The following is a 23,675-nucleotide window of genomic DNA, read 5'->3' as shown; positions in this document are numbered from 1 at the left end:
CATTCCCCCTCATAAGAAACAATGAAGGATGTCTGGGGGCACATAGAATTGGACTTCTTGTTCCAATTTATTTGAAACCTGAGAATTATTTAATGGACAGACACCAGCAGCTCCACTGCAATTTTGGTGCCATTTGCCAACAGCTCCTCCAGCCCTCTGGAAAGATTCCATGTAAGGAATAATGGAGCCAAATAATATCAGAATTTCCAAAGACACCTGGATCTGAATACCAAACCAGTATTTGGAACCTGGATAATCAGGAATACTTCCCCACCCCCACCCCAGTTTCCTGATATGTGGATCCAAAAATTATATATTTCTTTCAAGGTCCCCCCCCCCCCAGTATTAACACACCTTACCCATCTTCTCAAATGCTCACCTGAGTCACTACCATTGTTTAGAAAAAACACAGTAAAACTATCATGCAAGTTATGTTGCTACATCACACAACCACAGTTTGGAACATATAAGGCAAAGTTTCTTCACCTTTTAGACCTTATATTTTATACCTGAGGCTAGCTCAAGACTCTGGTCCAGCACCCACTTGCTCTTTAGCCCCATTAATGTGAATGACACACATATAGCATGAGCCCCAGGACAACACAAAATCAGCCCATTTGTTCTGCTGAGGACACAGAGGATCATTAATAAGAATTTGTACAGTTGGTGACTTGAAGGATCTTTTCCTGCCACCTCAAATCAGTCACACGAGAGTGCTTCTATGTCACTTTTATACATAAAAACATAGTATTTAGTGCAATTGCTCTTTAAAGAGTTGCACATATTATTATCACAATAATCTGTACACCATGCCTGCAAGCCAGTAAGATGTAGTGTTGAGCATCAGACTTAGGATCTGGGAGACTCAAGTTCAAATTTTCAATCTGTCAAGAAACTCACTTGGTGACTTTGTACCAATTTCCCTCTTTCAGTCTAACCAGTCTTCCAAGGTTGATTGCAAGGATAAAAAAGGAAGAACCATATATGCCTCCCTGAGCTCTCTGGATAAAAGAGGGGGAATGGCATAGCTTTTGGCAAAATAGATGATTGTTCCTATACAGCAGATGGGGGAATTGACTGGGGAGGGGCAGAGAGACTTCTTGGGCTGCAACTCAGTCTTTTAGCCATTGTGTGACACCAGCTCTAACATACATTGTGACTAGTGATTGGTAAGTTCTCCTTGGTGCAATTCAAAATTGGTTTCATATTTACAGGGGTTATTTTGTAAAAAAATAGGTGGTGGAGCTCATCCAAGGATTGTTATGCAGCCGCACATACTATTCAATGAACAAGGAGGTGGAACTCTCAGGAGGAGGTGGAACTCTCAGAAAGGTTCAGGAGCTGTGCTCCTATGAGCTTCCACTGAATCTGAGGCCTGCATATTTATGATCTGTGAGTATTTGAAAAAATGTTTCTTGGTCTCTCTCTCAGCCTGTAACACTGACAACAGGCTTTCACAGAAATGTAGCTTGCATCACCAGTTGAGGCGGAGCAACATTCACATACTCCAAACACATGCCAAACAAAAGCAGGTTTTAGATCTCAACATCAAACAGTAACTGAATAAAAATGTTTCCAAGAAACTAATTTGGTTGTAAGACCTGTAATATACATGAAAGAACCTAGGGTTCACTAAGATAAAGTGGTTAACATAAAAAAACTGCTGTACATGCACCAACAAAGTGGTTTGGTCAGCCTGACTGTTGATTAAAAAGGTAAAGGTAAACCCCTGTGCAAGCACCAGTTGTTTCCAACTCTAGGGTGATGTTGGTTTCACAACGTTTTCATGGCAGACTTTTTTACGGGATGGTTTGACATTGCCTTCCCCAGTCATCTACACTTTACCCTCAGCAAGCTGTGTACTCATTTTACCGACCTCGGGAGGATGGAAGGCTGAGTCAACTTCGAGTCAGCTACCTGAACCCAGCTTCCGCCGGGATCCAACTCAGGTTGATTACATAAAAATCTGTTTAAGGCACATTTCAAAGTAGCTTAAAAGTTTATAAAAATATAAGGTATTTTCGCACTGACCTTAATCGGCAGCGACGTCCTTCTTCACCGCGCAGGATCTGTGCGGATTTCGCACCAATTGCTGTGGAGCACCCAGAAGAGCCGCAAAGTCCCGCGACTTTTGTGGCGCAAATGGAAACTGGTTTTTGGCAGTTTCCATTTGCGCCGCAAAAGCCGCGGGACTTTGCGGCTCTTCCGGGTGCTCCGCAGCAATTGGTGCGAAATCCGCACAGATCCTGCGTGGTGAAGAGGGACGTCGCTGCCGATTAAGGTCAGTGCGAAAACGCCCATAGTCTCCAGATACAGCCAATAAATACAACTGAAAAACAACAGATTAAAATAGAAATAATGGAACAAAAAGAAAGAAAGAAAAAACCAAACCCACCCCCGACCTCAAGCATTCTCTGGAACAAAGATGCCTGTTCGGTGCCTGAACACATTTTAAGAAAGGGCCACACAAACTCCTCTGAGGCTAGAGAGTCAGCATTTCTGTGCCACTGTTGAAAAAGGCCCTGTCATATGTTTAGCCACCTATTGCAGTTCAGAATGCATAGAAATACTTTTGAGACACAGAAAACATTTTGGGGGAACCAACATATAATTCATAATGCTGCTAAGTATTACACATTGGACAAGTCAGAGTTCGTAATTATCCGAGGCATAATTATGAACACTGACATCTCTAAGCAGAGGCATCTCTAATCACTACTTAACAGTAATCCGTGAACTCTGACCTGTTTAAGTAAGTCCTCATCCTTCCTATATTATGTTCCATAGAACACAGTGACTTGCTGGAGAGATCCTAGCATGATATTCACCAATGTGTTTCCTGATACTTCAAGGAAGCAGAATAAAATCCAGAGAGTCCTGAATGGGGAAAAAAAATCTGGGAATACTGGGTCACCTTCCCCAATCTATCTAAGCAGTAATGCCAAGCTCATCCCAGACAGGTGTGTCACAACCATGTAGCTTTGTTTTGCCGCAGACAGAGACTCTCTTCCTGTATGTCTGGGATTGGAAATCTTTCTGTTTGGCCTCCCCTCTCCTTGGAAACTGAAACCAAACTGTGTTTTTTTGCCAAAGCAAAGGGTCAATCCCAGTTTTCCTCTGCCTTCTTGGTTTCAGGAGGTGCTTCAGCCCAGGAAGGATTTATTTATGTAAAACATTTCTACACCTCTTTTCCACCAAATTTCAGTTGACTTCAACCTGTGGGCATAACCTACTCAGTAGCAGCTACTTCTGTTGTAGGAAGATACTAGGCTTAGAACCTCTCATGTTTTGTGATTGGCCCTGTCCTCACAAACGTGTTCAAATGGAACCAATCTTTTCTCAAAATGCCAAAAGTGCCTGCAGTGTCAAAAAGGTTGGCATGTTTTTCATCCTAACATGAGAAGCAGTCCTGACTTATTAGGTCTTTGTTACTTTAATACAGAACCTAAAAATTAATGGTAAAAATATTCAAAGTGGAAGACACTCAGGGAGCTATACAGAGACTGTGCACTAGCCAGGAGCTTTCCCCACCCTCTCTGATGTTTCCGAATATCAGAGATGGACGGAGGAGGGCTTCTGGCCAGAGCACAGTCTCTGTAGCGCTTTTTGAGCGTCCTCCAGGTGGAGGACGGTCAGAGTGTGCTAGAGTCAGCAGCAGCATTGGGGGAGGGGGGCTGAAGTGCAGCACCGCATGCAGTGCCGAAGATAAATAGAGAGGGGAGGGGGCGTGGAGCCAGTCAGGCCACCCCTTCTGACCCGGCACTGAGGCTTGCATGGTCTGGTACCAGGTCGCGACCCTGCAAATGGGAAACGCTGTGCTACCTAACTAAGCCCAGAAAACAGTGTATCTTTTTAAAGGTCATTGTGTTTGCAGTCACAGATAATAAACCAATGCAAGAAAAAGCAACATTTGCAGGAGTGCTCTTGTAGAGGCTCAAGATTTTCCTAGTGATTAGATCAAAAGCATGACCTCCATATGTTAGCATATTTTAAAAAGAAAAAACAACACATTTCCCAACTCACTACTGTTTACAAGTGATCACTATGACAAATCTCATTTTAAAAACCCCAACTATTTAAACTGTGATAATTGCTACTAACTAGAAATATTCCCAACATTCCAATCCAAGAGGATGTTTTCATCAGTTTTTTTAAAAAGAGTCCAAAATAGGACAAGCATTAAACAAAAAAAAGAGACATGCCTGGTAACCCTAATATGCATGATGATGATAAGACTCCAGAGATGGTCAGCCAGACAAAGCCTTCCTTACCAGACTCCAATTGTTACACCCTCCTCTGGCTGTAGGTAGTAGTTAAAGGTGTGATTTAAACCTTGGTCCTGAGGCCTTTTCAAGTCAATGAAGTAGGGTGCCCTCACTGAAATAGAAAAATCAGAAGAAACTAAATTTACGTTCTGCTTACCAGCTGATTAGTCTCACAGCTACTATTTAAATATACAAAACACATAAATGGCTACCACGATAAAGCAATGAAGTACTCAATAATTAAGTGATAAGGCCAGGAGGAATTGTTTATTATGTATAACTAATTGAACTAAACCCCCCCCCCCACAATTTTATCTAGTATGAAGCTGCTTTCCTTAGTGCATAGCTATCATCAAGATATATTCTGCATATCCAGAAATGTCTGATGAACAATTGTATCTTTGTTCACATTAAAAATGCTCCAATTGTTAATATGTATATGTTGAAAGAAAACAAGTACCCCAAGAACACAGTGTGTAAGTTTCTTACATATGGTGTCCTGAAACAGTAAAAATGTAATACTGTCTATAAAAAGCCTCTGCATTAAACCTCAGACTTCATGAAAGAGCCCATGCTTATCTTCTTCCTCCGCTATCCAGCTGCCAGAAAGATACAACCCCTTAAAAAGTGATGTCCACACATTCTTCAGGCAAAACAAGGCAGCGGCTGTGCCAAGATTTTGTTTCTTAGTGGGCAGTTCTCATGCCCTTCAGATACATCTAATAGTAGTAACATATTCCTCAGCACTATAAAAAAGTATAACATCTTGCAAGTGTTCAATGCTTGCTCTGTTAGTGGACAATTGGGGGAGCATTATGCTCCAGCTCCTCCACTGCAGCTTGCATGCCATGGTGAATTTACAGGGGATTTACAAGCAGAGAGTTTTCAGAGAATAGTTGGAAAGGAGTTGCTGGAAGAAAGGGAAGATCCTCTTGTAGAATCTCCTTCTACTACAGCAATTGTAGGATCCAGCCCATTGTGTGTGTATGGTACACCAGCACCAGCTCAACCACTGAAACGATACTAAACAAAAAGACTTCTGGTATATGCGTAACCACAATACAAAAATATCTAGCCAGGAATGTCATCAATTCAGTAATGATAAAAATTACCACCTTTAATAATGACAGACCACAATGTATTAAATTTAAGTCAACAGCCAAAGCTGGTTTAAATCTTAAAAAGTGCACAAATGCTTTTCATTCCATTTGAAAACAATATACCTAAGCAGCTGATGGTAGTGGCCAAACCACTGAGATGTGCATGCAGGCACACAGAAACATGCAATGCCACTTGGATGTAGTAACATAAACCAACAGTATTTTGTAACAACAGGTTCAAAATAACATAGTCCCAGCAAACAATTCAGTCTCAGAGATGAACCTCATGAATAATGAAGCCTATACGTTGTAACAACACTTGTCCTAGTGTAATCCATGTTTCAGTGTCTCCTTTGTCAAGATTGCAGGCTTTCTTTTTGGAACTGCAAAGATAATACACAATATAATAATATCCACAAAACAACATCACATCCTATTATAAACAGAGTGAGTCATACCCTCAAATCCTGTCAACAATATCCCGGTTAGCTGCTCAGTCTTTACTTGATGGAAAGGTTCTCAAAAGTCCTTCCCTCTTTAAAGGGACCATACACTAATTATTTGCAGCTGTTACTTATCTTACAGTAATATATTTTATAGGTCTATATTTATACATTTTTACAAAAATAGTCCAAACTTTGATTTAAACCATGTGGTTCCAAAAAGAAAGCCTTCATCCTTGACAAAGGAGACACCAAAACACAAAGCGCATCAGGACAAATGTTACGACTTCCAGACTTCATTATTCATGAGGTTCATCTCTGAGACTTAATTGTTTCCTGGAAATATGTTATTTTGAACCTCCTGTTACAAAATACTATTGGTTTATATTACTATATCCAAGTGGCATTACACGTTTTTGTGCACCTGCATGCACATCTCAGTGGTTTGGCTGCTGCCGCCAACTGCTTATGTATATTGTTTTCAAACAGAATGAAAAGTGCTTGTGCACCTGTGTGCTCCTTTTAAGATTTAAACCAGCTTTGGCTGTTGACATAAATTTAATATATTGTGATTTGGGTACAGATAATTTTATTATTTTTGAACTGACAGCATTCCTGGCTAGATACTTCTGTATTGTGGCAACCACTGAAACTGTCATAAGGCAGCCTGTAGCTTGCTGGGGGAAAGTGTAGATCACTGGGGAAGGCAATGGCAAACCACCCTGTAAAAACTCTGCTGGGAAAACATTGTGAAAGCAATGTCACCCCAGAGTCGGAAACAACTGGTGCTTGCACAGGGGAGATTCATTAATTCTGGATCACCAGCAGTTTTTTTTTTTTAACATTGTTTCTGAAATACTGGAAAATCTTTACGTTCAGTTTCACATGATACGGCCAATGTAATGGCTCTAAAAACACACAACTTGCATTGTATGCTTAGATAACTATTAAGTCAAACAAAAGCAGATCTTGTTATCCAACTCAAGTTGTCCAACCCACAGACAGCATTTAATTCCATACAGTTTGGGACTATGAGTGTACAATTTATGGTCATAAAATGTTCCTCGCGTTTAAGAAAATGAAGTAAATGAATTCCCATATAATTAAGAACAACACTACACATTACGTGAAAACATCTGGCATCATATGTCAACATCTGCTCTCACTTGTGATCTGTAGAATCACTTATTTCATGATGTGACATCATTACATTCCAAGATTCCGTACCAGTAGTAAACAATCTGTGCATGGTTCTTAGAGCCAGACTTTGGAGAGGTGGCCTAGAAATCCCATAACAAATAAATTCTCACTTGGATTACTGACAAGTATTCACTTTCACCATTACATTTTCTGTAGACCATCTCTAAGAATCTTTGTCTGCCATTCTCTTTATATATTGGTTATCCTAGCATCCCACCTACCTTATCAATATACTTTAGGGATTTCAGTTTCTTTATTGAAAGAGCCACATTGTTCTGTACTGAACCTAGAGCCATAGGTTGCAGACCCCTGTCCTACATATCACAGGAGAGGGCCCAAAACATGGGAGCCATTTTTGGCCATATGACCATATCACATGCAATATGTACTTCCATTCCATGATCAAGAGAAGAGAACAGGAGATCTATATCCAAACCCCACTGGACTCACTGTAAGTCCTTTGGCACACTGCTTTTCTTGGCAAGTTGCTTTTCCTATCACAGAGGTGTTGTGAAAGTAATTATGTGCGGAAAGATTACCCAATGATACAGAGACTGGACAAACCAGAGAATATGCATGGTTACTTTAATCCTTTAAGCAATCTGTTACAAAACAAAGACTGCAGCTACAATGATACTTAAATAATGAACTCATTAAATAATAATAGTTTCTGCCAACTCAGTATGTCAAAACAGATACTTATTAAATGCATTTCCTGTTCCTGAAATTCAGAGCAGGATGAATTTTTTTAGAAGTATCTATTTTATTACACAGTGTAAATAATGTATGAATTCAAAATGTTATATTTTAATTCTCATTGACATTATTTCATATACTTAGCAGATGAGATTATGCAAGAGACATAAATAAAAGAACCCAGGTCAACTGAGCATCAAGAGGGGATATGGGAGACAGGTCAGCTCCTCTTCATCTGCATGCTTTTTTAACATCAACATCAGACCCTGAAACTCCAAGGCAGAAATTCAATTAAACAAATGCGGCTAGCGTTTTGCTATCTAGGTTGGTCTTAAGTGATCTTGCCCAGTATATTTCAATGTATACAGATAGCTAATGAATTGTTTCAGTCACTAAGATTTAATTCTGCTGAGTATGTGGGCAGCAAGACCAGAGTCTTGAACTTTATCCCTAGGGCTGCATACGCTTGGCATCTCAGTGAGAAAGACATACTGTACATAAATAAAGGTATTATTTAGCTGAATACATTGCTTGAATATTTATTACTGATGTATGAGCAGGCAAAAGTTTTCATACATGGAAAAAATGAACAGTCATGTGTTTGTTTTTAAAGCTCTGTCATGCGTAAGACTTATGAGGTGTGGGTTTCTTAATCAACCACATACGTCTCTCTCTCGGCTTGACCTAAAGGCATATTGCTGAGCAATTCAGTCAGACAATAACAGTAGCAGAGCCAACAATGCAAGCCATGTTCCATAATGTAATTAAAACTAAAGTGTGTACATATGCAAGTGTATTCTTGGGGATACCTGTTGGGTTTTTGGCAACTTTACTTCCTGGAGTCATGTGATAATTGTTTGTTTACACTTGCTGATACTTAGCCAGTCAATGTACTTCCTGCCAGAAGCTAGGTGTCAATATGCATATTAATCTGTGTTGGTAAACTCTAATTGGGTAATCAATACACTGGGGGTGGACTAGGGAGAAAGCATTGGGTTTCAGTTTATGGTCCTTTGTCTTCTCTAGTCTTCCTCACCAGTTGCTGTCTAGATCTCAGAGTGTCAACATGTAGTCAGAGAAGACCCATAGGATGTTAAATCCTTTTCTTGTTTTGTAGGACTCCAAGTTACCCTTTTTCCTCACTAGACAAATAAAGATTACTTTGTTAAAGCTAAATGTGTGTGCCTGGCTGCTTTGTGGTTTAATCTGCATAAGTCTGCTAACAAAATCCTAACAATACCACAGCCTCCAGTCTAAGAAGTACAGGGATTACAGTCAACCAGAATATTCTTATTTGAGACACAAGTACTTTATCCATATACAGTTATTACATTTTCTATAAATCACACTATTACAAATTGTTCTCTCCTCCAAACACAAATAGAGTGAGTGATAAAGCTGCAGTACTGCAGTACTGAGTTCGATCCCGGCGGAAGTTGGGTTCAGGTAGCCGGCCTGGGGTTGACTCAGCCTTCCATCCTTCCGGGGTTGGTAAAATAAGTACCCAGCTTGCTGGGGGGAAAGTGTAGATGACTGGGGAAGGCAATAGCAAACCACCCCATAAAAAAATCTGCCATGAAAATGTTGTGAAAGCAATGTTACCCCAGTGTCGGAAACGACTGGTGCTTGCACAGAGGACTACCTTTATCTTTCTGTGGTTACTAAATATGTTAGCAGGATGGGGTGAGGGAACTTTTAAGATAGTCCCACTAAATGCTATTTTTCATTACTGTATTCGCAGATCTATGAAAGCCAACAGGGAACTTTCTGTATAACAGCAGGAATAGCATTTAGCACAGCATATAAGGTGAGACAGGACAGGACAGCTAGAACAACAGTTTTTTTTTCACTAGCTGGTACTAGAACATTCCGTGTAGACACAAACAAAACAAATTCCAGATAGCATCATGTCTTCTTTCTATCAGCACTCCACAAAATTAAAAAAAAATACTGGACACTGCTGACAGATTCTTCATGACACTGGAGTTTCAGCCTAAGTTCTTTTGTAAACTGATCACACAATAATTTTCTACTTATAGATGTTCTAGCCACCCTGAAAAGGGGAAGAAAGTCTCCTGATCTTTAGTGAGGCTGCAAAACAGAACTGTTTAAAAAGGCCTCTGGAGAAGCACGGGGGTTTTATGATGAGATCTATTTGAAGTTTTATAGCTGGGTTTGGTTTGTGACCAGGCTGATTGTAGTTGCTTTTATACTAGGATGCATTCTCACAGAATTTTTACAAATTATTTATTGTGTATATATCTAGATGCTATACACTTTGTACCTTTCAGGGCTTTTTTTGAGCAAGAATGCACAGGAACGTTGTTCCTGCTGGCTTGGTGTCAGGGGGCATGGCCTAATATTCAAATGAGTTCCTACTGGGCTTTTCCCACAAAAAAAGCCCTGAGGCCTTGACTATGTCAAGACAAAAGGAAGTGCATATATGGGGTAAGAGAGAGTGGAAGAGTAGCTACCATCTGAGTACATTCAGGGCAGCGGCAAGGTTGTTGAGGGCATGGATGAGGGGATGGCAATGACACATAAAACAGTTGAAAAGCATGCCACATGAGTTGTGTTCAGAGAAGCTCTTCAGTAATATGAGGAAGTAGTTCTGTGGCTGGTTTTTAAAGGTCTCAGATTCCATACATGTTTATCAGGGTCAATTTGATACAGATGACACATCCATGGACATGTATAACACAAGGGAGGATGTTTGATTCCACCTCAAAAGGAGTGCATGGGTTACGGGAAATGAACACTTCCCATAGCTTCAAACTATTTTCTTCTCAGCCAGAAATGGTAGTACGAATCTTTTAATGTTAGAAACAAAACAAAACATCAAAATGCCCTACTTGATACAGGAATGCAGCTGCTCCTATCAAGCTCTGTGGAGCTGTCACACAAGCCCTGAACATATTCTATGACATCTAAAGTCACCTTCTCTATTGCAGTACTTGTAAGGCTTGGTCATCACCTTCTCAGAAAGCCTACAATGGACAGTACAGAGAAGACACTTCAACAGGAAATAACAGAAGTGGAATCTGCCTGAGAACCAAGACCAAACAAATAAATACAGGCACAAGATTCAACACAAGACACTGCAGTCAGACTATGGAGAAAAACAGCACTGAAGTCATTATACAGGATTATGATATACACACTTGGCTTAACCAAATTCCAGTATACAGGATATTGCACTAATTACGATACACACACCTGACAGCGCCAATCTCAGTGGTTGTATGAAATGATTTTAAGATGCACTAAGGTTGATATGCCACTCAATTAACTGCCTACTCTTTGACCACAGTAAAAATTTCAAATATTACCATGAAGTCAAAAATGCCTTGATGTAGATGGTGGCTTATCTCTCCTTTTTTGAAAAAACTTCATTGCAGTATCATTAGTTAGATGCTCACTCCAAACCTAGCAGCACAGGAAAAGCTTTGCTATTTGTCACCTGCTATTACGGAAAGCATTTCTCAACAGGAAGCATAGGTAAGACTATGTAAATGATTTAATATTTTAAAAGGGAATTTCATTGCTTTAACAGAGACAGTCAATTCATTTTTGAATTAGCTCAGATATTACATCTGTCATTCTAATCAAGTTCATGCCACAATTTGACAAGACTATTGACTATGTATTTTGTTACTGCTCAGAGGTCCAGCAGGCAGTATAGAAACCAGTCCTGAAAACTATACACATAAAAAGATTCATACAGCATCAGTTACTGACAAATCTCATAATCAGAAGTTCTGTGTTTATTCATCATACTAAGGAGGGGGTGGGAGGAGAGAAGACGTAAAAAACCCAGTATCTTGTAGGTTGCATATCACTGCTAAAATATGCTAAGGCAAGGGAATGTCAAACAAGACATACATGAGCTCAGCTATGAAGAATATTAGTAGAGGCATAATCAGGGGTTTTTTTTCTGGAAAAAGAGGTGCCAGAACTCTCAAAAGGGAAATGAAGGAGAAATACATGGACACCCCCTCATGAACTTTTAAACATTTTTTGAGAACTGTTTCCATGAAGAAGTTCTGGAACTCCATTCCACCATGTTCCCCCAGAAAAAAAGCCCTTGGCATAATGACAGAACAATACAGGTATTCTAGAAGAGATGCAGACTATTTCAATAAAATCAACTCTTGGATATATAGCAGGTCAACAAATACTTTGAAAACATCTGAAAATACATTAAGAAGTGGTTCTTAAGCAGTCATGAGTAGCAACATGAAATTACAGATCAGCAATTGGAAACAGTAAAGGTTTTGGTTATGGTCTGAGCGGTCTGGGACCAACGTATCTACAGGACTGCCTCCTCCACTATGTTCCTGGAAGAACATTAAGCTCCACAGATCGAAATCTGCTGGTGATCTCTGGCCCTAAAGAGATCTGGCTGTCCTCAACAAGGGCCAGGAACTTTTCAGTCCTGGCCCCAACTTTGTGGAACAGTCTGCTGGAAGAGACTAGGGCCCTATGGGATCTTTTACAATTTCGCAGCGCCTGTAAAGGCGGAGATGTTCCACCAGGCTTCTGTTTGAGGACAGCAATGGTTGCCAGACTGGCACCCTCTCCCTCCCCCCTCCAACGGGGCCCCCTGTCCCTGATGCAGTGTCTAGGAAGCAGGAATTGGTAGCACTTTATAGCAGACATCACTGAGTTTGTAATTTGTTTTTAGCTAATTGATTTTAATTATTATTGTATGTATTTTATGGTTGTACATTGCCTAGAGCTTAGCTTCAGCTGGGATGAAGTGATTCATGAAGTCAAAACAATATTAATAATAATAATAATAATAATAATAATAATAATAATAATAATAATAATAATAATAATAATAATAATAATAATAATAATAATAATGATCAAAGATTTCAGGTTTTCACGGCTGGTAACATCACTAGGGTTTGTAGAATCTTTCGGGCTCAAGTGCCGTGTTCTACTGGAGAAAGTTTTTCTTCCAGACGTTTCGTTCTCAGCTGCGGAGAACATCCTCAGTGGAGTTGCAGCCGGAGCAGGCGCTCTGACCTTCTTGGCTGCTGTGCATTGAGTGAGGCCAGGGCTGCTGGAGAGCTGCTATTTCTAGGCTGGAGGGGGTGTGGTTAAAGGGCAATAGGTTTGTGGATGTGCCCGTTGTTTGGTGGGGCTTCCTGGAAGGGTAGTGATAAAGAAACTGGCTGTTGAATGTGACCATTGTTCTGTGTTAATTGCTGGGAGGGTTGGAAGGGGTGTGAAGATAAGGAAGATGGTTGTTGACTGTGCTGTCCTTTAACAGAAAGGAAGAAGGCATTTCCATCCACCTATCTTGGTATCCAGCTCTGCAAAACACAGACTATAAATTGCAGAAATTCACAGAACAATCAGCACAGTCATCAACCATCTTCCTTATCTTCACACCCCTTCCAACCCTCCCAGCAATTAACACAATTTCCAGCCTAGAAATAGCAGCTCTCCAGCAGCCCTGGCCTCACTCAATGCACAGCAGCCAAGAAGGTCTGAGCGCCTGCTCTGGCTGCAACGCCACTGAGGATGTTCTCCGCAGCTGAGAACGAAACGTCTGGAAGAAAAACTTTCTCCAGTAGAACACAGCACTTGAGCCCGAAAGATTCTACAAACCCTAATAATAATGATGATGATGATGATGAGAAGAGGAGAGGAGAAAGATAGTTAAGATTTTCTGTATGACTCAAAAAGCAATGTGGCAAATTGTTTCTGCAATTAAATAAGAACATGATGCATATCAGTAAGAATTCCTGGATACCCTGACAGGTTTTTTAGCAAACAAAAAACTGAAATGTGTACACATCATCTTGATATAACTCAGCCAAAGGTCATAAAAGTCAGCAAATGTTACACTAAAATAGGTGAAAGTAAAGCAATGAATTCAATGCTGTGATATATACTAATGTGACACTACCTTAGACAAAAATTTTATGAAATTCTGGTAATCTTTTAAAATTTTAATTCCTAAAGGATGAAAGAAAATCAAAGAAAGGTTTACATGGAAAAATATATTTTGAGGCATTACTACTGTGGTTGGAAGAATGGTGGAAAAGGTATTGATACAATCACTTTGGAGCCAGACTGTAATTCCAGTTCTAACGATTAGGTGTGATTATTTGGATCAGAACACAGGAGGTACGTACAATGCTTGGAGGATCTCCTTTCACATGGGATAAGGGACCCCAGCAATGTATTTTGTAGAATGTTTATGTTCTTCAGAAGGAACCCTTGCCCATTTCTGCGCTACATTTAAAATCTTTGCCAAACCTCTCATTTAGAGCTTACATTTCGTGGAAATGCCATGCACACCAAAACTAACCTTTATCAAAAGAACTGAGAACACCTTTGAATCTTTCTGATAGAATTCAATACATGAAAGATTTATAAAATCCTGCTGAACACCAAAGAATAATCTTTTTGCGGAGGAGGAAAAATTAACAGAGGTGCCCTTTGTTCTTTATAACCCATTTATTAAGTTTCCACATGATTTCAAGGCAAAGCAAAACAAAAAACATGAATCTTACCAAAATTTAGGAAGATGAGCTTTGCCTGAATACCAGGACAAAGTTTTACTATAAATGGAATGGCTATGTACACTCCCAACAACCAGATTACTAGCTTCCGCAATCGAAACCACATTCCATGTCTCCTGTAAAAGAGAATGGAAAAAAAAATAAAGATCACACTATATTCAATAAAACTTTGACCAAGTGCTCTTATAGAGTCAAGAGAGTAGTATTGTCTGTGAAAAATCAGATTGTTGTTTCAACAGTTTACATATAGAAAACAAGGTTGCACTTACCTGTACCTGTTTTTCATTGAGTGGTCTTCTGTGCAGACACAAATGGGACCACATTTGTGCAGGCCTGCTATGGAGATCTCTTAGCAAAGCTCCCTAGAACATTCAGAGTGCTTAGCCTCCTCCCCTCATAGGACAACTTCTTCCTGCCCAGCCAACATGTGATGGGGTGGGGCAAACGCTCCTTCACTCAGTCCCTTTTCATCACCATGCAAGGACCTCAAGGAACTCAAGAGTGCAAGGATCCCACAACAGGGAATGGAGGGAGGAATGTGTGCCTGCACAGAAGACTACTAAATGAGCAACAGTTACAGATAAGTGCAGCCTTGTTTTCATCTTCATGGCTTCTGTGCACTCCCACATGGCTGAATACCAAGCTGACTTACAAGCAAAAGGTGGGAATAGGATCCTCAGTGAAATAAGAACCACTTTCCCCACAGCTGCATCCCATCCAGAATCAACATTGACTGCATCGTGCTTGATGAACATTGATGGGGAGGACCAGGAGGCTAACTTGCAGATACTGACCAAGGGGACATTTCTGAGAAGACTGAGACCTGGCTAAGTGAGCCCTGAGATGGAGGCAAACTGTATCAGTTGGGTGGCTTTGACAACCCAGTGTGAGGTGGTTTGGAAAGAGGCTGCCTGGCCTTCGTGGGGTCAGCAAAGCAGACCAACAGGTTGTCCTCCCTCTGCAGGAATGCGGTACAAGTCTAAATAGTGACCAAACATCTAACATTTGTAGGGTCCATTCTTTGTCTGATGTGGAAAAGGTAAAACACTGGCAAAACTATGCCCTGGGAAACATGGAAGGTGAACAAAATCTTCAGGAGGAAGTCCAGACTAGGGCAGAGAACAACCTTAACCTGGTGAAACCTGGTAAAGGGCTGGGAAGCTCACAGAGCCCTGGGCTCCCCTACCCTTTGGACGGAGGTAATTGCCAGAAAGAAGTCTACCTTATAGGAAAGACAGCACAAGTCACATGTGGCAAAGGGCTCAAAAGGCTTAAAACATTACTGCAGAGAATACTAATGAGAGACTCCACTGGGGAATGGGAGGGGGTGCTGGAAGGTGTAAGTTAAATAAACCCTTGAGGAATTTTTTTGAAAACCACAGCTGAGAAAACTGAAAAACCTACAACAGGGTTGTGAAAGGCTGAAACAGCTGACAGATGGATCTTAACTGAGGTTGACAGCCAGACTTTCAAGTGAAGTATGCATTCAAAAACATGTCAGTAGGCAGGACTTGGGGAAAGGTTGTGGGCAGTCACCCAGGAAAGAAACCTGGACCATTTTGCAACATATGATTTCCTTGTGGAGGAGCATCCAGAGGATAGTAACACCTCTGCCACTCTATCTAACCACTCTGGTAAACATCAACCAGGCTGTTAGATGCAGAGACTGGGCATTGTGGTGAAAGCAAGGACCTATAATGGAATTGGTCTGACATCACAGAGAGAGGTGCATTGACCTTGGAACAAAATCCACAGTGTTGAGAACCATACTCATTTGGGCAAGAAAGGTGCAATCTGGAATGTAACTGGATCTGTCTTCTTGAAACTTGGGGAGAAGCCTCCCTAGCAAGGGGATTGGGGGGAAGATGTAGAACAAGGTTCCTCACCATGTCAGTTGGAAGGTATTGCCCATGGAATGGTTATCTGCCCCTGCCAGCAAGCAGAACTGGGGGCACTTGGCATTTGAAGAAGAGGTAAACAGGTTGACCTGGGGCTGCCCACACTGGCAGAACACAACAGCGAGGTAATTGTCCTTGAGAGACCATTCATGGGTAGATGTGTTGCCTCTCCTGTGAGCATCAGCTGTCCCATTTGCCACCTAAGTGATGTGAATAGCCTCCAAACAGACACCATACTGGATGCCCCAGTGTCAAAGGAGAGAAGCTTCTGAACAGACAGAGAGGGAACCAGTATCTCCCTGCTTACTTATGTAGACCTGGATCTGTCTTCTCGAAACTTGGTGAGAAGCCTCCCTAGCAAGAGGATTGGGGGGAAGACATAGAACAGGACTCCTCACCATGTCAGTTGGGAAGTCCTCTATTCACTGGGAAGGGTGCAGTGGAGCTAGGAGTGGTGCTGTAGGACTATGATGAAAGTGATTCTATGATATGTCATTTGGCATTTAGTTGCTGATTTCCCAGTTTGAAGCCCTCTGTCTGTAGGACTTTGGCACAGCTTTTTGTTCTTCTGGAAGCGAATCAATGAATGTAGCCATTCTTTCCCATAGGAACATTTGGTAGAGCCCCTTAATGGCATTAAAGTTTTTCATGCATACAGTTAGGGCTGATAAAGTATAGATCTTGCAGCCAAGGCTGTCAAATTTACGTCCCTCCTGGTCAAACAGTGAGGAGTAAGGCCCAAAGCACTACTTTGATGGGACTTCCTCTGTCACAAAGGAGTTGACAATAGCGTGGGTAAAAAGAAAATCACAGTTCTCTCTTAAAACCTTGTACATAAGATCAATTTTCTTGGCAGTGGGGGGGACCGATGCTGACTTAGTCCAGATAGTTTTGAATATGTCTGGCAATCCCTGTAGCACTGGGAAAGCGGTTAAGCTCATGTTGGGTGGGTAAAGAACATTCAAAATTAGGTCAGACGTAGCTGGTTCTCAGCAGATCATTCTGATATTAAAACACTTAGTCATTTGGGCCAGCTGTTTGCAGTAGAGAGAGAGAAATCTTCTGTTGGGGAAACAGGTGACAAGTCTGCAATATATGTCCAGTGACAGTTCCAAGGAGGCGTCGGAACCACCTAAGATGGGGGCTTTTCCTTGTCCGATTCCAAGGGACTCGGATCCATAGCAAACGGGCCTGATGGGGGAGCATGACATGGCTGGGAGCTCAATTCCACAGAAGGTGGGAGCTGTTGTTCACACAGCATAGGTCAGTATATGGGCAGTGTTTACTGGAACCACTGCAGAGGTAGCAGTCCCCAATATTGCTGGGCTGGGGAGTCTCCCAAAGATCTGTGATTCCATTTAGCCACAGGAGCTTCAAACTTCAGTGGGAGACTGGGGAGCAACCTCAAAAACTTTGTTGTTGGACAAAGGAGATAGTGAGTGTCTGTGAACTGGAGAAGAGGTCCGGGGTCATCAGATAGGGGACAGATCCACTCCCAGTTGGGTGGAGGAGGACTTCAACTTTGATTTTATTTCTTTTATGGCAGTGGTTCTGAGGTACTACATGCCGTCAGCCAAGAATTCCTTTGTAACTGATAGTGGGCCTGGTTCCAATACAAATTCCAATAGCACTGACCCGGGGGAGGGGAGTATAGGTCTGGTGGTCTGGTTCCAACTCCTTAGAAGGGATCTGATCTTGCCCAGAGCTGCTAAAGCCTTCTTCCAAACAACAGCTTTCAGGCTGGAAGCTCAGTCCAAGTGAGCCTTTGAAGTTAACTATTTACAAACAGAGCAGGCAGAGACATTGTGGGCCTCATCCAGACATGGGAGACAATGGTCACAGCCATCCAACTGAGCCATTTTTAGGCCACAATCAATGCACTTTTTAAAAAAGAGCCATAGTCTGATAATAAAATGTTCCTTCCAATCCCCTTTTTCTGTAGGAATGAAGCAGCGTGACTAGACAAAGGGAAGAAAACTGAACAAAGGAACAAAATCACTAGAGAAAAACCTGCAAGGATCAGAAGAGAGCAAAGACATCTGGTATCCAAGGTGGCAAAGAAAGGATTGAGGGAAGGAGCGCTCACCCCACCCTGCCATGTGCTGGCTGGATGGGAAGGAGCCAGCCTATGAGGGGAAGCAGGCTGAGCACTCCAAACCTTCTGGAGAGCTTTGGTAAGAGATCTCCATGGCAGGCCTGCGCAACACAGGCCCATGTGGGACTGCACAGAAGCTATGAAGATTAACTACATTTACCTATTTGGTTAAAATTCTGGTATACAACTTCCTGTTTTTATTAACATATTATGGGCAATTGATCCTAGAAGATACCTTTAGATTTAGTCCATATTCTACCATTAAATTACAACAATTCATTATTAATAATGGCTAAACTCAGAAATAATGACAAACATCTGTTTGTCTCTGGTGGGCACAAACAAAGTTTGTGCTCACACATTCCCATCCTATCTCTCCCTTCCTGTATGGATTAACCAAAAGCTTCCAGGTTTGGGAAGTTCTTAAACTTAAATATGCTGTAAAATCCAAATGCATGCATCTGTTCAAACTGCATTTAGCACTTCATAATAAAATGAGATTCTTAACCATGGTTTAATCCCAGTGTCTTGTGATTTGCAAAATTAAAGTGAACAAAATGTCACAGGCCTGGTTTACAAACAATCAACCTGTATTCTTAAATAATAACAAAAAGAACAATCATTACATTTGTAGCACTTTTAACAGCAAAATTATCTTAAGCTCCTGTTCTTTGGAACAAAAATGTTACAATTAAACTTTTCATAGTTGGCTCAGTTAACAATGGTTACATTTCTAAACAACTCTTAATAGTACCTAACCCTGTTGGGTCAACTGTTAGGAAATTGCTTTGTCCAAGTACCCTTCTGGATTTGGTGAGGCGTCACTCCCACCCCCCTACATATGAGGGGAAAGTCCAGATGCATATATCTCTGAAAATAACAGTTTGAGTTTCTGGTAGACTGTGGGGTACAAGCTGCCTCTGCTCCAGGGTAGCAGATCTGTTTATCTTTCACCTGTGTTCTATGGGCGTTTCTACATGAGTTATTTGCCCTGAGTTTGAGACTTTTGAAATAATGGGATATTTCCTGCTTTACCAACATTGTGTACAATCTTTATTTATTTATTTTATTACGTTAGATTTATATCCCGCCCATTCTATGAAGACTCAAGGTGGCTAGCAACATGCACCTCCTTGGCTTTTCACCAGTCTTTCTCAAACCTGCTTTGCTCTGAAGTTTTGAGAAATATCATAGCAAAACCTGAGTGGCTGCCATGTGGGTGAAAAGGTCCAGATTTTCCTAATCCCACCAACAGTAGCCATTTCACACACACCCCTTTTTTATGACAGCAATTTAATGTCAATATATCATTACACTGAAATATGCATCAGGTTTGCTGAGTTCCCACCTCCTTTTAAAAAAAGTTTCTAGCCCCTTTCTTTGCAGACACAAAATGTGCTAGAAACATCATTTAAAAAAAAAATAAAAGCAAGGAAACCAGAGACGCTGATGCATATTTTGTAGAACGGTATATTGATATAATACCATAAATCACTGATATATATATTTTTAAACACTACCAGAGAATCCTGAAGCCACTATCAGGGCCCTGCTAAGCTTGTTGCAGTTCCACACAGCCTGCAAAATGGAGATGCTCCGCCAGACTTTCAGTTAAGGCAGTGGACGCTCAAGTATCCGGTCTCCCTGCCAATGTCAGCTCATCCATCTGCCTGTATGGAGCGCTGACACCATTTCTACTTGACTCCATTTCATTTTGTTTGGTTTATGGGCTAATAGTATGCTGTGATTTATACCTCAACATCTTTTAAATTGTTTTAAATTGTGTAATTGTTTTAGAATGTATGCTAATTTGTTTTTAATGTTTTCAATTATGTTGCTGCCCGCCCCAAGCCACTTGCAGGGACAGCAGGATAGAAATAACAACAACAACAACAACAAATACCAGAGAAATATGCTACATGGAAGCCCAATCACTGTTGCTCTGTCTTAACAGCCACAGCAGCAACACAAAAGCTACACAAGCCTGTGCGGAAAATAAAGTAAATATTGTAGATAAAGAAAATATTACAAAATACTGTAAGCCTCCAGTGCCCTCTCCTCCAAAGGGACCAATTCAAAGGGACCAATGAAATTTATTACTACTGAAACTTCTTAGAGAGCCAGTCTGCCGTAGTGGTTAAGTGTGTGGACTCTTATCTGGGAGAACTGGGTTTGATTCCCCACTCCTCCACTTGCAGCTGCTGAAATGGTCTTGGGTTAGCCACAGCTCCTGCAGCAGTTGTCCTTGAAAGGAGCTTCTGGGAGAGCTCTCTCCACCCCATCCACCTCACAGGGTGTCTGTTGTGGGGGGAGAAGATAAAGGAGATTGTGAGCCGCTCTGAGTCTCTGATTCAAAGAGAAGGACAGGGTATAAATCTACTGTCTTTCAATCTATTCTCCAGTAGTGGTAGTAATGCAGGATGGGAAAATTCCACATCACAAACAATGTTCCTTCTAAGCTGCAAAGTCTTGTGAGCAAAAATTCTACTTTGTGAGCAGCTGGCATTAAAGTTGTGAGCTACTGAATAGATTAGTGTGTTCTGGGGTCATCCTTCCTGAGCTAAGACAAAAATATGTGTGAGCTGGAGGCTAAATATCTGTGAACTAGCTCACACTAACTCAGCTTAGAGGGAACACTTATCATAACCCCACCACACTTTATCAGGTTCATTTAATGCAGAGTTTTCAAACTGAGGTTTATACCAGACGAATCCATGCAATCAGAGGATAGGGTGTGGACAAGTTTATGTACAGTTGGTTAGAAAAATCTGAAACCAAATAGCTGCTAGAATAATTCACAGAAGAGTAAAACATCAACAAGAAAAGACTTAATTAACAGACATATGACTACCAGACAACTTTGTTATTCAAACAGTTCAGACAAGAACACATGGTTATTAATCATAACTAGACACTACTAATTTCTGTTGAACGAGAACTTAGCTTAGAATGTTTTCCTATAAGACCTGCTACTCCTAAAGAGGCTCAAGACAGTTTTTAAACAAAACAAGGGAGGTTTTAAGGTGTTTTGCAGGGCTTTTTAAAGCAGGAACGCACAGGAATACAGTTCCCGCTCGTTTGGTGCAATGGGGTGTGGCCTAATATGCAAAGAGGTTCCTGCTGGGCTTTTTCTACAAAAAAAAAGCCCTTCAAAACACCATAAAAAACTCAGGCAGGTAGATACTCAGAACAGCTTCTCATTCCCAATCTAAATGTTTTGAAACTCTACTGTAAAAATTGCATATTTCTTTTAAAAACTAATAAGAGCCCCATGGCGCAGAGTGGTAAAGCTGCAATACTGCAGTTGGAGCCCTCTGCTCACAACCTGAGCTCGATCCCAGTGGAAACTGGTTCAGGTAGCTTGCACAGGGGACTACCTTTACCTTTTTTCTAAAAACTACTGACTCTAGTCTGGAATCTACAGGTTTTGCTTCCTCTTCCAGGGCAGGCAGACCACAAATACTGACTTTGCAGAATTTCGAGACAGTCTGAGAATATGTCTTATGCCTTTGGCCTCCACAGGCTTAAATACATTAAAAAGCCTTTGCAAACACAGTTTGACTAGTCATGTGAGAAGCAAGCAGGTGACACAGGTCATTATATATATAATATACAAACAAAACAGGCCTAAAGACAAAAATTTTGCTACACTTTGATAATGGAAACCAACATGAATAAAGGCACTCATAAGCATTATCAGGAATCATAGAACCATAGAGTTGGAAGTATTATCCAGGGTCATTTAGTGCAACCCCCTGCATAATGCAGGAAATTCACAAATACCCTCACCACTTCCACACACACAGTGATACCTGCTCCACACCCAGATGGTAAACTAGAAGAAATTATTGCTGCAGGAAATGTTAGGGTTTATTAGTAGCTGGATAGGAACACGTGGAGGAAAATTTGTAAAAGGGATTGTATATACCTGAACAAAAATTGGGGTGGGGCGATAATTAGGGTTATGGAAGACAAGATTACATAAACTGAAGCAAATGGAAGAGAAGTCAAAACAAAGATTTAAAAAGACTGCTCTTTAAGAGCGACCAAAATGGAAACCACAGCAGATGCTGAATGATGCAGCAAGAATGCTTACTAGAGTGGGCCACGGGCATCATATCACTCAGTCTTGTAACATCTACACTCCCAATTTGGTTCTGGGCCCAATTAAAGGTATTGAGGATTAAAACCCCATATGACTTGGAACCACCATACACCTTAAAAGATGTCTACTCCCATATGAACCTATTCAACCACTCTCAGATGCAGCACTAAAAATTCCATCCATAGGTAGGTTCACCTATTCCCTCCATCGTCTTCCATCAGCAGGCTAAGATTTTTCCTCCTTTTGCCTTCCCATAATGACACTTTCTCCTGTTTATGTTTTGACAACTGTTTTGTAAACACATAGGTTTTACTTTAAAAAAAAAAAGTGTTTTAGGTGTTTGCCACTTCGAGGGTTCTAATCAAGGAGAAAGCTGTTTATTTTATTACATTTTTATTTAGCCTATGAGACCTCACATCAACTAATACTGCATAACATAGAAGTCCATGTTAAAGGCATAAGAACAATTAATGAACTATATGTTGTCAAAGGCTTTCACAGCCAGAGTCCATTGGTTGTTGTAGATTTTCCAAGTTATGTGGCCGTGGTCTTGGCATTGTGAGACCTGACGTTTCGCCAGCAACTGTGACTGGCATCCTCAAAAGTGTAACCCAGATAACTGGAGTTCTCTATGGGTCAAATTGAGAAGAAGTTGGTAGGCAGGTAATTTATATCTACTCAGATAGGTAGGGTAGGGCTGAGTCAGCCCAGGAAGCACCCACAAGATAATGACTCAGCCCTACCCCACCTGCCTGAGTAGATATAAATTACCTGCCTACCAACTTCTTCTCAATCTGACTCAGAGAGAACTCCAGTTTTCTGGGTTACACCTCTGAGGATGCCAGTCACAGCTGCTAGCGAAACGTCAGGTCTCACAATGCCAAGACCACGGCGACACAACTGCTTAAAATCCACAGAAAAAGGACAAATTAATTAGGTTATACAGAAACTGAATTAACGAACTGCAAAATAAGTTCATTAAATGAAAAAATAGAGGAAGATAATCTAGTTCTCTCCTTAGAAGAGAAGCTGGTTTCTACTCCTGGATCAAACTTCATAAAGGTGTTTTGAGTGTACATAAAAGCATTCTATTCTACTCAGTTTCATGCTACCACCTAAATATGCCAAAGATAACAAATTACTAAGGCATTTTGAAACAGTGCTATGAGAGATTGTGATGGCCATATTCAGTGATAGAAAGCCTTTTGTAGATAATCATTTTGCAATCTAGCATTTCCTGATTTACCTCACATGAAACTGCTTTACACTAATCCCAATGGTTAGTCTATCAAAATCAGTATTGTCAGCTGAGATTAGTACTGGCTCTCTTG

General features: G+C 41.0%; 1 protein-coding gene across 2 annotated transcripts in view; it reads right to left on the bottom strand.

Moving 5' to 3' along the window:
* ABHD12 (abhydrolase domain containing 12, lysophospholipase) overlaps window positions 1-23,675 on the bottom strand; it is an 85,709-nt gene that overhangs the window by 42,570 nt on the left and 19,464 nt on the right. For both annotated transcript variants that reach the window (XM_060248795.1, XM_060248804.1), the window contains exons 2-3: window positions 14,238-14,362; window positions 4,272-4,377 (exon numbers count right to left, since the gene is read on the bottom strand). In XM_060248795.1, coding sequence (XP_060104778.1) covers window positions 4,272-4,377; window positions 14,238-14,362 — 231 coding nt within the window. The remainder of the gene's footprint in view (window positions 1-4,271; window positions 4,378-14,237; window positions 14,363-23,675) is intronic.

The sequence above is a fragment of the Heteronotia binoei genome, chromosome 1 (assembly GCF_032191835.1).
Source record: "Heteronotia binoei isolate CCM8104 ecotype False Entrance Well chromosome 1, APGP_CSIRO_Hbin_v1, whole genome shotgun sequence".
NCBI lineage: Eukaryota > Metazoa > Chordata > Lepidosauria > Squamata > Gekkonidae > Heteronotia > Heteronotia binoei.
This window is presented reverse-complemented; position numbering and strand designations above follow the sequence as displayed.